Source organism: Vipera ursinii (assembly GCF_947247035.1).
Source record: "Vipera ursinii genome assembly, chromosome: 2".
Lineage (NCBI taxonomy): Eukaryota > Metazoa > Chordata > Lepidosauria > Squamata > Viperidae > Vipera > Vipera ursinii.
In genome coordinates, this window is record NC_139513.1 from 191,525,552 (window position 1) to 191,539,748 (window position 14,197).

Below are 14,197 nucleotides of genomic sequence, written 5' to 3' on the forward strand. Positions count from 1 at the left end.
AGTCAACCTTGAGCCTGGTGGGATGCAAACCTGCACTAATTGCAGGCAGCTGGTGTTACTTAAGGAGGCATTAGCCCACTACTCCACCAAGGCTCCTATGAAAATATGGGGAAACTATAGTCTTTCAAACACTGCTGAACTGCAACTTCCAGAATATATCCCTACTGGCTATACTAGTGTGGTTGTTTTAGTATCTGAAGGGCACAAGCCCCCTACTCCAATGTAGAGAAAACACCTGAACCTGAACACAAAATATCTGACATATTTCAAGTTGGTTTGTGTAAAACATGTCCCTAATGCAGAACATGTGGATTATTTCTTCCACCTCAACCAAATAAACACTTTATATGGCTACTGACTTTTACTGGAAGTTGGTGCAGTCTACAGAGCAACACTACGACTGTTCAAGAGTTAACAGCAGGGAAAAGGAAAACAATTCTGAACAGAATGGTTCAGAAAATTCTGAAACTTTTACTGTTTTTTCCTCCTCAGCAATTAGACACCTTCCAAACTAGACACTGATCGTCAATCATTGACCTTATGAAATCCATATGGAACTCAAAGGCATTTTTTTTTAAAAAAATAAGTAGTATGAGTCACTGTTATACATTTTTATTAAAACACACATGGGAGGGGGGAATAGAATGACAAGACAATAAGTGAGCCTGATAGAGAACAAGGAATATATCCACAGGCATCATGCTATCTATGACTGTGCTAAGCAGAGCTACAATACACAATGACATCAGTTAAAAATATAATTGTTTCTATAAAAGCACAGAACTAGTCCCTCAAAAGAGGTGATTAACTGTTGAGTATGATTATATGATAGTTATACTAGAAGACTCCAAATTATAAGCAGCATCCTATCCTTTGTAAGAAATTACATTGAATAATTCTTTCACACACAACTATTCCAGATAATTCTTAAATGTTAACCAATATTCATTAAAGGTTTGAAGGTTGCAGATAAAGGGAGCACTTCTATTGCAAGGATGTCTAAACATACTCTTGAAGTAAAATGTTCTTCTTTTCCTAACTAGCAACTCATTAGCATTGTTGCTTATATATCATTAAGAGGAATTTTACGGATGTTCCCAAAATGCAGCCTTTCTCTCTGACACGATGAGTCCACAAGAAAGAAACGATCAGCCCGCTTCAAAAGAAAAGGTAAAAGGAAGTGAACAATGATATGCTTGAAAATTAATATTTGGAAAGAAAATTCAACACATCCTGATAGCAGGGGGTCTAATTTATACGGAAGTCTACTCTCCCTCCGCCACCCCAACGAAACAGGATGCTTTCGCACTCTTCATATACAGAAGAAAAAGGCAACTGTCTTCAGAGATGACAGAGGATTTAGGTCTAGGACAGGGGTAGGCAACCTCGGCTCTTTTATGACTCGTGGACTTCAACTCCCAGAATTCCTGAGTCAGCTACGCTGACTCAGGAATTCTGGGAGTTGAAGTCCACGAGTCATAAAAGAGCCAAGGTTGCCTACCCCTGGTCTAGGAGAAAGACAAAGTAGCAACAAACGGATCAGTAAATCAGGCAAAACATTTATGGAGCTTTCTGTGAACCTCCATTAAAACTCGCATGTAGCCTAAGCAGGCTTGCTTGATTCACTCTCGGGGGGGGGGGGGAAAGGCGTGGCTGCCCAGGTTTCTCTCCCAGCCAGGGGACCCCAGCTATAGGCGTTAGCATCACCCATAACAATGGGAAAAAAATTCCCACATAAACGTTAGAAGGAATTGGACGAGGAACTCATTACCCCCTCCGAAATTAGAGACAAGAGCAATCGGGTGATGAAGAGGTACTACGACACAGCCCATGTGTCTGATTCAAAACCCAAAGGGCTGACACACCGCTCCTTCCACCAAAGGTCTGTGGGATCAGCAGTTCCTGAGAGCAAGATCTGGCACTACAACTAATGGGAAAGGGACTTCGTTTCCCATCATGCTCCGCGAGAATGCCTAGATAGTTCCAGAGACTTCAGTAGTGCGGCGGGGCACAATCTTTCAGACTTGGTGGCAACCAAGCCTTCAGATTACAGTGCCAAGCGTGCCACGTGCCACACGAAGCTCTTGTCTTATTCTAATTGATGATAATTAATTATCACGGGATAGCACAGCTCAGTAGCCAACAAACCCCACAGTCCAATGAATAAGATGACCGTGACAGCAACGCCCCACGATCCCGAGAAACTACAATCCCCAGAAAGCCAAGTATTTTCCGAAAGAACGACTTGGCCGCTGAAGCTCTTGGGGTTTGTAGTATTCGCTTGGTTCCTTATGGGGGATTTGAAGTGGATGCCGTCCGCTGGAAAAATACAAGTCCCGTGAGGCCTTGCGCGGGTCATATTACCTTCCCCGCCCGGTATGTCGGAGACTGTGAAGACAACAGAATCCCCACCAGATCGCGTTTTTTTCACATGAGAGCTTACCGGAGTGTCGAAAGAGAAGGCGCACTCATCCTTATGGACGCGGTCCCCGGCCTTGGGCACCCGGATAGACGGTAGCACAGAAAGTAGCGCCTCACTCAGCTCCGCCATGACAGCTGCTTTCTCCAACACCGCCCACAGGGAACACCTACCAATCAGAAGACAACATACGCTAAGCTTCTCCAGCCAATGAATGGGGGCACAAAGGGAAATGGGCGTGTACTCTGTAAACCCTCGGGGCTGCAAGATATTTTTGTTTGATTTGTCCTTCCAATGCCTATTTTTAAAGGACACCCATTGTAACCAATCAGGATTGCAGGTCAACGCTCTGCAAATGGAAACGTTGGTTATGTTCTTAGCTCCGCCCCGATGTTATTAGTGTTCAAAATCAAAAGCTGGGAGATGGCTATTTGTATTTGTCTAAACTAGCCAATAAGGTAGCGTCGGTGGGTTGAGCCTTCCAATAGATTGACAGCATTCTAGTCCAATACAAAAAACTGGTAGAAGAGTTAAAATTACTTTCCAGCCAATTGCAAGACGACAGGGAGGCTGAAGGGTAGAAAAAGGGATGTCACGTTTTCAAAAGAGCCTGAAAAAAGAGCCGTCAAAGCGATTGGCAGCCATTCGGTCCAATCAGAGCTGTCGCAGAGCGGCTGGTGGAGGAAGGCGGGAGATTCGAATACTCTGGTCGGCCCAAGCGAGCCTGAGCTTGGGCGAGCGAGTCCAACAAAAGCGAGAGGGTGCTTATGGGGGAATGTGAGGTTGCACTGAGTGGGAAGACGGATTTATGGCCGCTCCTTCTCTCGGAGATAGAAGAGTGCCTGGCTTACTGCAACAGGGGTTTCAGCTGCGTCTTGCTGTCTTTTTCCTTGAATTGTAAGACTGTTGTTTTGCAGGATTCCTGCGTTCCCAGTCGTCATGGGGGCTTCTGAGAGCTACCCAGCCACGCCCACCTGCACACCTTTGCTAAATAAGCACCTGAAAAACGTCAATGACCCAAGATCACCTACTGCTGGGATCCTGAGAACACCCATTGAGGTACAGGGACTCTTTCCATACAAAGGATTTGCTTTCCCATCTTCCCTTCCCTGTATATCTGTGGTTTTAACTTTGTTTGCGCAGACTGAGTTTCACTTTTTTCTGCTTTTAGGTAGAAAGTTCCCCCAAAGACAATACACAATTTCCAAAACAAGGGGAGTTGGTAGCAAAAAGCCAGCATGAGAACTGGGATCCTCGTTCTCCAACGCCAGGAATTTCACGCACCCCTCTAAAAGATGTGATAGTTGGTAAGTAAGGATATATTTCTGGCCTAATCTACTTTTTAATCTGAGAAATGCTTTCTGGAAAGTCTTTCCTAGGCTGGCTGGCTTGCTTTAATTTATATGCCAAAAGGACTGTGGGCTTGCTAATGGTTTATTACAAATGAGACAGGACTCTTCTTATATTTGAAGATGCTGGTTTTCTTTGCTGAGCTAGATGAATTTTTAAAAATCTTTCCATAAGTGTGCTGATAAGTATACTTTTCAGTTGATAGTTGATCCTATATCTCAGCTTTCTTAATGTATCTTACCAAACTATAAACTGGACTAGAAACCAAAAGATAAGTTCCAGAAATCCCTTAGGTATGAAGGCTGGCTATGTGAGTTTGGGGCAGTCACTCTAACCTCATAGGGTTATTGTTATGGGAATATTAGGTATTTATACTGCATTGAGTTGACCAAAATAAAGGGAGAGGATAAAAATCTAAATTTTAGCATAGCATAATGTATGACCCCAGTGGTATGGTTAATTTGAGTATTGAGTCAGGCAAACTAAGAATATTTAGTTAAATTAACCAGTGATGAGCATTTTGCATGGACACACTTGTTAATATTCATCCTAAATAATCCCTCCAGTTTATTCATTTTTTTTTAAAATCCCATTTATATCCCGCCCTTCTCCGAAGACTCAGGGCGGCTTACAATCTAAGCACAAATCAATGTGCTTAGCAATACTTTCTCTCTAACTCATTTTTCTAGCCATTGATAGAAATTATCCCATGTTCTAAAATACACTGAGTCTTCTTTCTCTTTTATCTTTAAAGTCAGTCTATCCATTTCTGCACACTCTAAAATTTTCTTAATTAGTACTTCAGCTGGTAAATTCTCATTTTTCCAATGTTGGGCAAATACAATTCTTGCTGCAGTTAGTACAGTATGTATAGTATTAAATATATGCAATCTTTCTTATAATTTGCTCCTATTATTCCTAACAAAAATAATTCTGGCTTAAAGTCTATTTGTTTTTAATAATTTTCTCTAACCATAAATGTATTTTAACCACCAGATATGATAGTAAGTACCTGGTCTTTGCATTTGCAACACTTGTTTGAAATATTTTTAAACATTTTTGCTAATCTCACTGGTGTCATATGCCATCTAAAACATTTTATATAAGTTTTATTTATATGCCACTGCTTTAGTTAATTTAACATTTCTTTCCCATAACTTTTGCCAGTCTTCTAATTCTATATTATATCCAAAGTTCTTTGCCCACATTATCATCGTTTCTTTAACTTGTTCTTCCTCCATCTTTAACAGAAATCTATAGAGTTTCTTAATCAACTTTTCATCTGTTTTTAACAGTATCTGATCAAATTCTGTCTGTTCTTTATAAAGTCACATCGTTTTAACATCTTTTTTATATCTCATTTGAATTTGCAGATATGGCCACCATGCTAGATCATTACCTTGTTCTTGTAAATCTTGTCTGTCTTTCAATTTTCCTTCATTGTCCAAAATATCTTTATAAGTCACAACTTCATCATAGTTAATTAAATTTGGGTAAGCAAAAGCTTCCATTGTTGAAAGCCATCCAGGTATCTTAATATAATTTTTTTCTTTTTCTTTTTTCCCATTCTGAAAGAAGTGTATTCCTTATACAGTATGAATTAAGTCTTTATTGATTAGCCCTTGGGCCGTATGAAAGTGCAATGTTCCAGCAACAAATTGTTACTAAAATTTGATAAAAGCAATTTAAAATGGCATTTGATAAAATACAATTTAAAATGAAATTAGAATAAAATACAATTTAAAATGAAATGGTAATAAAATACAATCTAAAATGAAATTGTAATAGTGTACAATAATTTAAGATATAGATAAGATATGATAAAATTATATTTCGGAGTCGCCCTTGCAATCTACCCCAATCAGTCCCACATATGCAGATCTCAACCAAACCATTTTGTTTAAGTACTGTGCTACGTTAAATGTTATTTTCAAGTTCTGGCCGGACATAAGGTAAGTTGTTTTGATATGGGGATCCCAATGGGTCATTCGTTTGGTATATAGACCAAGATACCTGTCTCTCACCCTCTTATACAGGCAACAGTCAAATAGGATGTGAGCCAGGTCTTCTACCTCTGCCGTTCCACAAATGCAGAGAAGCTCATTGTAGGGCAGTGGTGGCGAACCTATGGCACACGTGCCAAAGGCGGCACTCAGAGCCCTCTCTGTTGGCACACTTGCCACCACTACCAGCAGCAGGTCCATCAGGCCACCACTGCCACCGGAGCAGGAGCCCTGCCCAGCATAAAGGAGGCAAAGCAGCCAACTAGAAAGCTCAAGTAGAAGTGGTAGAGCAGAGGTCACCAACCACTGTCGATTGGTGGACTGGAAGAAAAGGGAGGGGGAAGCATTTTACATGCATCCATATGTGCACGGGGCTGCGAGCACGCACATGCTGCAAATGGGGTGGGGCTAGTGCCTGCGTGATACTCACTAGCCCTGCCCCGTTTTTCCATGGTGCAGCACCTTGTATCTGCACCCTGTGGCGTGGCAGCGGCCGTTTTTGTGCCTTGCAGCAGGCTCCCCATTTTTGCACCCCTGGTTTTTGCATGCCAGAGGCGGCACTCAGAAGTGCCTCCCCCCCCCCGAGGACACCACAATGCTGATGTAGCCCTGGTACTTTGCGATAAATAAGTGAATTTTGGGTTGCGGTTTGGGCACTCAGTCTCTAAAAGGTTCGCCATCACTGTTGTAGGGTATAGCATGAAATCTCCCATATCTGACCATTGTGTCAAGCTGTTCGAATCTCGCTCGTGTAAATATCTCCCTAAGATGTTTTGGGAGTTGTAACTTCAAATATAAAATTTCATAGATACTTTGAAAGTATCTATGTATTTTATTCTTCCCATACCACAGAAAAGCATGCCAACCAATTTGTAGGTCATGCCCCTCTAGGTATAATAGTCTTTTCTCTCTAAGCATTATCCATTCTTTAAGCCATGTTAAAATATTTGCTTGGTAGTATAACATCCAGTCTGGCAGTCCAAATCTTTCACTTTCTTTCACTTCTTGTAGCATTTTCAGTCTAATTTTAGCTTTTTTTTCCTTGCCAGATAAATTTCAGTATTGTATTCAGTTCATCAAAAAAGGCTTTTCCCAGCCTTACAGGAATCATTTGAAATAAGAGTATTTTTGGTAAAATATTCATTTTCATTGTTGCTATTCTCCCAACACTGAAAGTTGGAAGTTTTTCCACTTTTCCAAATCCAATTTTATTTGTTTTAGCATTTTTACATAGTTATCTTTTATTGTTACACATCTTGCTGTTAGATAAATTCCCAAATATTTAACTTTTTTAATTATTTGAAGATTTGTTTTTGTTAGTTGATTTTTTTGTTTTTCTGTTAGAATCTTTGTTAGCACTTAGTCTTTTCTCTGTTTATTGTCAATCCTGCCACTTCTCCAAATTTTTCTGTTTTCTCCATAACTTTAGTGCTTGTTTCCAATGGATCTTCCAATATGAAAACCAAATCATCTTCAAATGCTTGTAGTTTATATTTTTCATCTTTTATCTCCAGTCCTTTAATTTTTATATCTTGCTTAATATTTTTATTCAGTACTTCCAACGTTAGTATAAATAGTAATGGAGATAGTGGACATCCCTGTCTTGTGCCCTTTTTAATGTTAAAGTTTTCTGTAAGATCTTCATTTACAATTATTTTGGCTGTTTGTTTACAATAAATTGTTTTGATTACATTTATAAAGTTTTTCACAAAGTCCATTTCTGCAAATTGCTGGAACATAAATTGCCAGTTTACATAGTCAAATGCTTTCTGTGCATCAAGGAATATTAAAGCCATCTGTTTCCCTGGATGAATTTCATATAATTAACACATCAAGAATCATTGTTAAATTATTTTTTATCTGTCTTTTAGGTAGAAAACCATTTTGGTCTGTATGTATAAATTTGATCAAAAATTTCTTTAGTCTTTCTGCTATTATTGAGGCGAAGATATTATAATCTACATTTAATAGTGATATTGCTCTATAATTTTTTATTTGCGTTAGATCAGTCTTGTTTGGGTATTAAAATAATGTTGGCTTCAGTCCATATATTTGGTATTTTAGCCTCCAGGAGTATTTCATTACACAGTTCTTTCAGGATTGGACTTAATACATCTTGTAATGATTTATAAAACTCTGCAGGTAATCCATCTGGACGTGGAGTCTTATCATTTTTTTGCCTTTTTATAGCCTCTATAATCTCCATCATTGATATTTTTCTGCTCAGGGGTCGCATAACCAGTTAGCATACCAGAGGCTCGTTCGTTATTGGAATTAGACAAATCGCTCCACCAACTAAGAACGGCCATGCACCACTACCCACAGAATCAAGAAAGAGCTATTGATCTGTCAATCCTTTCTGTGTCTGAGCTGGGTGAGGTTTCCAGGGTGGGTGATGTTCTAAAGGGCTGGTGTCATAACAGAAAAAGTTTTTCTGGGCCTTGCCATTTGACAGTTTCTAACCAATAGTACTCAGAACATATCTTTCCCATCAGAGTACCACAGGTAGAAACAATTGGGAGAGATAAGTATCCCTGTCCTAAGCCATGAAGGACTTTAAAGGTGATTGCCAACACCTTGAATTGTACCTGAAAGCCAATGCAATGCAGTTCATGAAATAATCGTGTCACATGTGCCATGTAACTGGCATCAGTAACTGCCCACACTGCTGCTTTCTGCACCAGTTGGAGCTTTCAATACTCTTCAAGGGTAGCATCTGTAAAGCACATTGCAGCAATCTAGTTGAAATCATGAAGGCATGAGTGACCATAAGCAAGGCTGCTGTTTCCAGGAACTGGCACGACTCACATATGACCCAAAGTTGTGCAAAGGCCTTCCTAGGCACAAATGGTACCTGCTCTTTTAGCAGGAGCTGTGTATCCAGGAGGATCCCCCAAATTGCGCCCTAGGCAAGGCCACCTTATCCAGACCCAAGGCTGGAAAGTCCCCAGTACCCAAGAGGTCCAGAATCCCAAAGCCATTCAGTCTTGCTTAGGTCAAGCTGAAGCTTGTTGCACCCCACCCAGGCCCCCATAGCCTCCAGATGAGCAGAGGCAGACCTTCAGCTGGCCTAGGATGGAGACGGCATATTGCCGTTAAAATCTTGCAAGGGAGATGTTAAAGAGGAGAAGAGAGTGCAGTTTGCAAAGAAGAGACTGCCAGTGGGATTTCACACACCCTGTACATCAGCACTGACTGGAATTGACCCTGGAGGCAAGAGGAGACAATGCTGGGCTCGCCCGTCTCCAACTCCTGGATCTGGTCCAGAAGGATTCTGTGATCAATGAAATCGAACCTCTCTGAATGGTCAAGAAGAGCAAGGATGGCTGCATCATTTCCATCCTGCTCCCACCAGAGGTGATCCAAGAGTGTGATCAATGTTGTCTTGATTGGTTAATTATGATTAATGATCAGCCTTCTATGTGATGTTTTTGACATCACAGAGCAAGAAGGATGGGTGCTTGCTAGGTTGCTTATTGGGAGTGTGAAGTTCTCTTGTTCATGGGCTTGTATTCAGTGTGTGAGACAGGATTCTACTTCTGAATTTCTATATTTTGAACAAGAGAGGTTCGGCTTCTTCAGTTATCTTTGTACATTTACAAAAAGAAGGAAAAGATTTGCCAAAGTCATGGGAGAAGATCATGTGCACAATTTTAACAGCCACTAGTATCGTATACATGTTCCTCTGACATCCTCGGGCTGAGTTATGCATCATTTAAGGCAGTGTGCTTATAAAAGGTCTTGGCGGGCAGAGGGCAATATTCTAGTCTTTGAAATTTCATTTTGGTATGTGTGCTGTTTTGTAAATTTTCAGTTCTGGACTCTGCTTTCTGTCTAGATACCATAAACCACCCAGTGAAATTGTTTTGTGAAAAATTTATGGGAGAAAATAGAGAGGAAGAGCTACCTCAAGAGGAAACTCAGCACCAAGATCAGAAATCCGAATTCACCTTTGGAATGGAGGAGAGGACTGCAAGGGGCACAGTTTCTTCTGAGGAAATTTTCCCAGAGGATTCTCAGCAAGCAGAAAAGGAGGGGAACGAGCAGTTGTTTTCCATGGCTTCTGTTGCAGCTGAAACAAAACCAGTTCAGTCTGCCCGCCTCATTCACCCTACAGGTGAGATTAATTGCCCAAGGCTATAAGTCCTGTTCAGCTGCTCCATCACTGTCCTCTAACCGTGATCTTCTGAATGAAGCAAGTCAACTTGATCAGTATTATTTTCTGTCTGCATAAATGTGTATTTGTGTTATTGTCTTGCCAATCTAAGCTGCTAATTCTCGTGAATCCGGTACCCAGCGAAACATCGTCCGTCTCCAAGAAACTGGAACCTAAGTTGGCTAGCTTTATGGTAGTCTACCTCAGCAGTCACTGTGAGCATGTGGTCCTTTCTGTCAACTTAAACTGAGACTGTGCCGCCACTAAGGAAGAAAAAGGAATGCAGTGTTAATTATAACTCTGTTAGCAAAATTTACCCAAACTAATTTATTTTTTTACTACATAAGGATAGCAACCTCTGCTTGCTTAGGAAGGAAAGGTGGGAGGTATCGTGGTACTTGAGCCTTTGTTCTGAAAAAGAAGAAACACTGTGATGAATTTACCGCCTCTTTTCTTCCCTCCTCCTCCCCAGGGAGCAAGTCAGCAAGACGCAGAGTCAGTAACAAAACGCTGGCAATGCCAACGGGTACTGGACGTTCCCCACTTAGTATCCTTCACGGGGACAATTCTCCAATTTCTCTTGCTTCTCATCAGGTAACAATGTGTGGGGAGAGGACGTTATACCACTGACCCAAATCTCTGCTTTGTTTGAAGTGCTTTTAGCTAGTTACCATTTTTTTTCCTGAAAAAAAAAAGACATTTGGTAAAATAGTAGACTCAAATCCAATATAAGCAGAATAGCGTGGTTAGTGCTTAGTGCCCTGTTTTTCTCTTTGCTTTATTGCTAGCACCTTTTAGAGCAGGGGTGTCTGGTTGCATCATACAGAATATCGTGCCCACCCCAGCTCCAGCAATGCAAAAAAAAAAAAATTGCGATATGTTGTGATATGTCACGAGATGCGGTGAGTTTGACACCTGTGTTTTAGAGAATTACTTTCAAGAGTTTTCTTCAGGTGTGAACAAAACCTCACATCAAGAGCTGCATTGAGATTTATAGAATATTAAAGCAACAGCAGGGACGCGGTGTGGCTCAGTGGGTTAGGATGCTGAGCTTGTCAATCAGAAGGTCGGCAGTTTGGCGGGTTGAATCCCGAGTGCCGCGTAACAGAGTGAGCGCCTGTTACTCGTCCCAGCTTCTGCCAACCTAGCAGTTCGAAAGCATGTAAAAAAAAAATGCAAGTAGAAAAATAGGGACCACTACGGTGGGAAGGTAACAGCGTTCTGTGCGCCTTTGGCATCTAGTCATGCTGGCCACATGACCACGGAGACGTCCTCGGACAAGCGCTGGCTCTTCGGCTTTGAAACGGAGATGAGCACCGGCCCCTAGAGTCGGAAACAACTAGCACGCATGTGCGGGGGAACCTTTACCTTTACCTTTAAAGCAACAGCAGGCAAGATAGTAGACTTGCTCAGAATAAATTAGGGTGGTTGTTTTTTTTCATTTAGCATTAATTTATCTCTTTACGGCTTTTTAAGAAATTTTGAATTTACCTTGTCTTCTCTTTAAAACAAATGGCAATTAATGAAAATATTATTCCATTCATAAATTTCTTGAACTATGTAATACTTGGTCAGAGTGAAAGTTTTTACTTTTTGCAATCTTCACATGTTTTAAACAAAAGTAAACCACGTTTGAAGCATGCACTAAAATCTCAGGTCAATAAACATGTCAGTTTGTTGATAAAAGATGTATATGTACATGTTTTTATACCTGCATTATTGATTTGTAGCCTGAGAGGCATTTATGTTGCAATGCTGTAATTTAAAATTTGGAATATCTCTTCCAATGGATGGTTGCCCAAAACTGAGTTTCATGCATTTGGTGAAGCCAACCCATGACTTTTCTCTCTGCATTGTGCAAATTCAGGAAACTTTGAGTAAATCAAGTTAATCATACTATGTGAATACAACGTGTAAATCTGGCTGCCCTCAGATAGAGCAGTCAATTATGTTAGCATTTCTTCAACCCAACAAGACACGTTTTTTTTCCAGAGTAAAAGGAGTTCATCAGTGACAGATAATCAAAGAGAGCCAAAGGATGGAACCTTAAGCTCCGGATCAAACTTTCCAGCGGATATCTGTGGTTGGGATCCCATAAATAAGGAGAATCGACAGTGTCCTTGGGTGGAAAATTAGTTTCAGATGCTCTGAGGATTATTGCCCTTTAGTATGAAGGTCTGATGGCTCATGTATGAAGTAGCATGATTTTTTTTTTGCTTCTTGCTCTTGCTACTTTTCTTTGTCTTTGGTTTTCATATTTAGATTCCATAATGTATAGATTCTTCTGTGTAACTACTTTTTTTAAAACATGTCATCTGAAATGTCTGTGTCTGGAAAATAAACCTCACTTTAGAATGAGATTGTGGTTCCGTGCTGCATTATTTTAAAACTTTCACCACAGTTGGAAAAAACTACCCCTGAAATACATGTGTTAGAGTGGGGCTAAAACTATTCTTTGCAGAAGCTAATATTGGTCGTGAAATCCAGACTTCAAAAACATGGCTGGCTGACTTCCGGTGGCTCCGCGGCGACGGAGACAGCCTTCCCGGGCTGCCCGCGGCTCAGCTGTTGTTTTTTCACCCGAAACAGCGCCGATCAGCTGTTCGGGCGAATTTGAAGCCCCCTCCTCGGGAGAAGAGGAGGGGGCGAGCTCCCAGGTAGGGGTAGAGTTCTCCAGGGCCGCCTGAGCTTATGGCTTGGGCGGCTGAAGGATTGAACTCCCCCGTAGCCTGGGCTGCTCCCAGCTGGCCGGCGCCTCTGCTCCTGATTTCTTGGAGCAGAGCCAGGCGTCTGCGACCACCCCTGCCTGAAGGAATGACTATGGATTAAAGGAGCAGGCAGAGCGATACAAGAGGAAAAGGTGAAGAGGATTATTATATTCTACTCTCCAGCTTGATGGACTTTTTTGGATTATAAATCTGAAGTGAAAGTGCGTCACATTTGGTAAAAGATGGCGGCTAAACCACCCCCTAAAACTCTTCGGAGTGCTGGAACTTCTCCTGTGCAACAATCATTATTGCAGGCGCTGCATCCTCCTGATGTATTGACATCAAAGGATTTACAAGATGCTCTTGAAAAACACACCCAGGTAATTTTGGAATCAATTAATGATAGATTTGTACAGATGGAGGAGAAATTGGAGAAATTGGAGGAGAGAATGGAGGAGAGGATGGAACAGAAGTTCAGAGTGATGAAGGCAGACATCTTGTCTTCAGTGTGTAAAGTGGCTTGCTGTGTGGAAGAATTGGAGGAAAAGCTAGAAGATTTGACTCAAAAGAATGCTATATTAGAAGCAAAAGTATTGGAGAATGAAGATAAAGTGGAAAAAGAACTGAGTCTTGCTCAATATTACCAGATGCAGTTTGCCATTAGAGTTAGAGGCTTAAAGGAGAATACCAAGGAAGATCTAAAGCAGCTGGTTTCTGAGGCTTTTGAAGTAGTGTTGAAACAGCCAGCATCTGAAATAAAAGGAGGCATGGATAAAGTGTTTCGTGTGAATTCATGGATTGCTAGACAGAGAAAGTTGCCTAGAGATGTGGTGGTATATTTTGCAAAAAGGGAAACTAGAGATGAAGTTATACGAGCTGCTTATGATACTAAAGTTGTGATTGCTAATCAAGAAGTTTTGGTCTTAAAAGAAATTCCTCCAAAGATTTTAAGGAGAAGGAAGGATTTTACATTTCTTGTGCAAGAGCTCAAGCAACGAGATATAAGGTTCAGATGGGAGATCCCAGTTGGGTTGATGGTGACGCACGAAGGTAAAAGGTACCGTCTGGTTACTGTGATGCAAGCCCGTGATTTCTATAATAATGTTTTAAATGCAACGCCATTAACACTTCTGGAAGCTGAAAAGGGATCTGGAGAAGGAGTGCATCAAGAGGTCGAAGGTGGCCAGATAGAAGACAACGGTGTTGGAGGAGATCAAGATACAACTTCGTCGGATGATTCTATAGAACAGAGGGTGACGCGTGCTGCTGCAAAACGATCTAAGAAGAGAAAATAGCAGGATTTGCAGAAGTCTATGGAATTTCTACGACGTATTCATAGTCAAGTATGGGAGGTGGGAAAAGATCTGGGTGTAGACGCAATATATTTTTTATATGTGGTGGTTTTGTGGAAAGGGTGAGGTTTTTTTTTGGATTAAAGTTTGGTGGAATATATAGAAGATCTCCAAATGGAGGTTAAAGTTTTGTTCGCAATCTTTTTTATTGTTTGGAATAATTATAGATGTGGTACTGGAAGAGGAACGGCCGATTACAGAAGAGTGGA

At 41.0% G+C, this 14,197-nt stretch overlaps 2 protein-coding genes across 3 annotated transcripts in view; one reads left to right on the forward strand and one right to left on the reverse strand.

The window, feature by feature from the left end:
• USP5 (ubiquitin specific peptidase 5) overlaps nucleotides 1–2,663 on the reverse strand; it is a 29,602-nt gene extending 26,939 nt beyond the window's left edge. For both annotated transcript variants that reach the window (XM_083351897.1, XM_083351896.1), the window contains exon 1: nucleotides 2,444–2,663. In XM_083351897.1, the coding sequence (XP_083208023.1) occupies nucleotides 2,444–2,551 (108 nt within the window). In that variant the 5' untranslated portion in view covers nucleotides 2,552–2,663. The remainder of the gene's footprint in view (nucleotides 1–2,443) is intronic.
• A 692-nt stretch (nucleotides 2,664–3,355) lies between these two features.
• Nucleotides 3,356–12,191, forward strand: CDCA3 (cell division cycle associated 3). Its single transcript, XM_083351942.1, has 5 exons — nucleotides 3,356–3,478; nucleotides 3,591–3,726; nucleotides 9,611–9,889; nucleotides 10,401–10,522; nucleotides 11,921–12,191. Exons 1-5 carry the CDS (start codon nucleotides 3,359–3,361, stop codon nucleotides 12,062–12,064), a joined length of 801 nt encoding a protein of 266 aa, XP_083208068.1. The 5' UTR covers nucleotides 3,356–3,358; the 3' UTR covers nucleotides 12,065–12,191.
• Nucleotides 12,192–14,197: the final 2,006 nt, after the last annotated feature.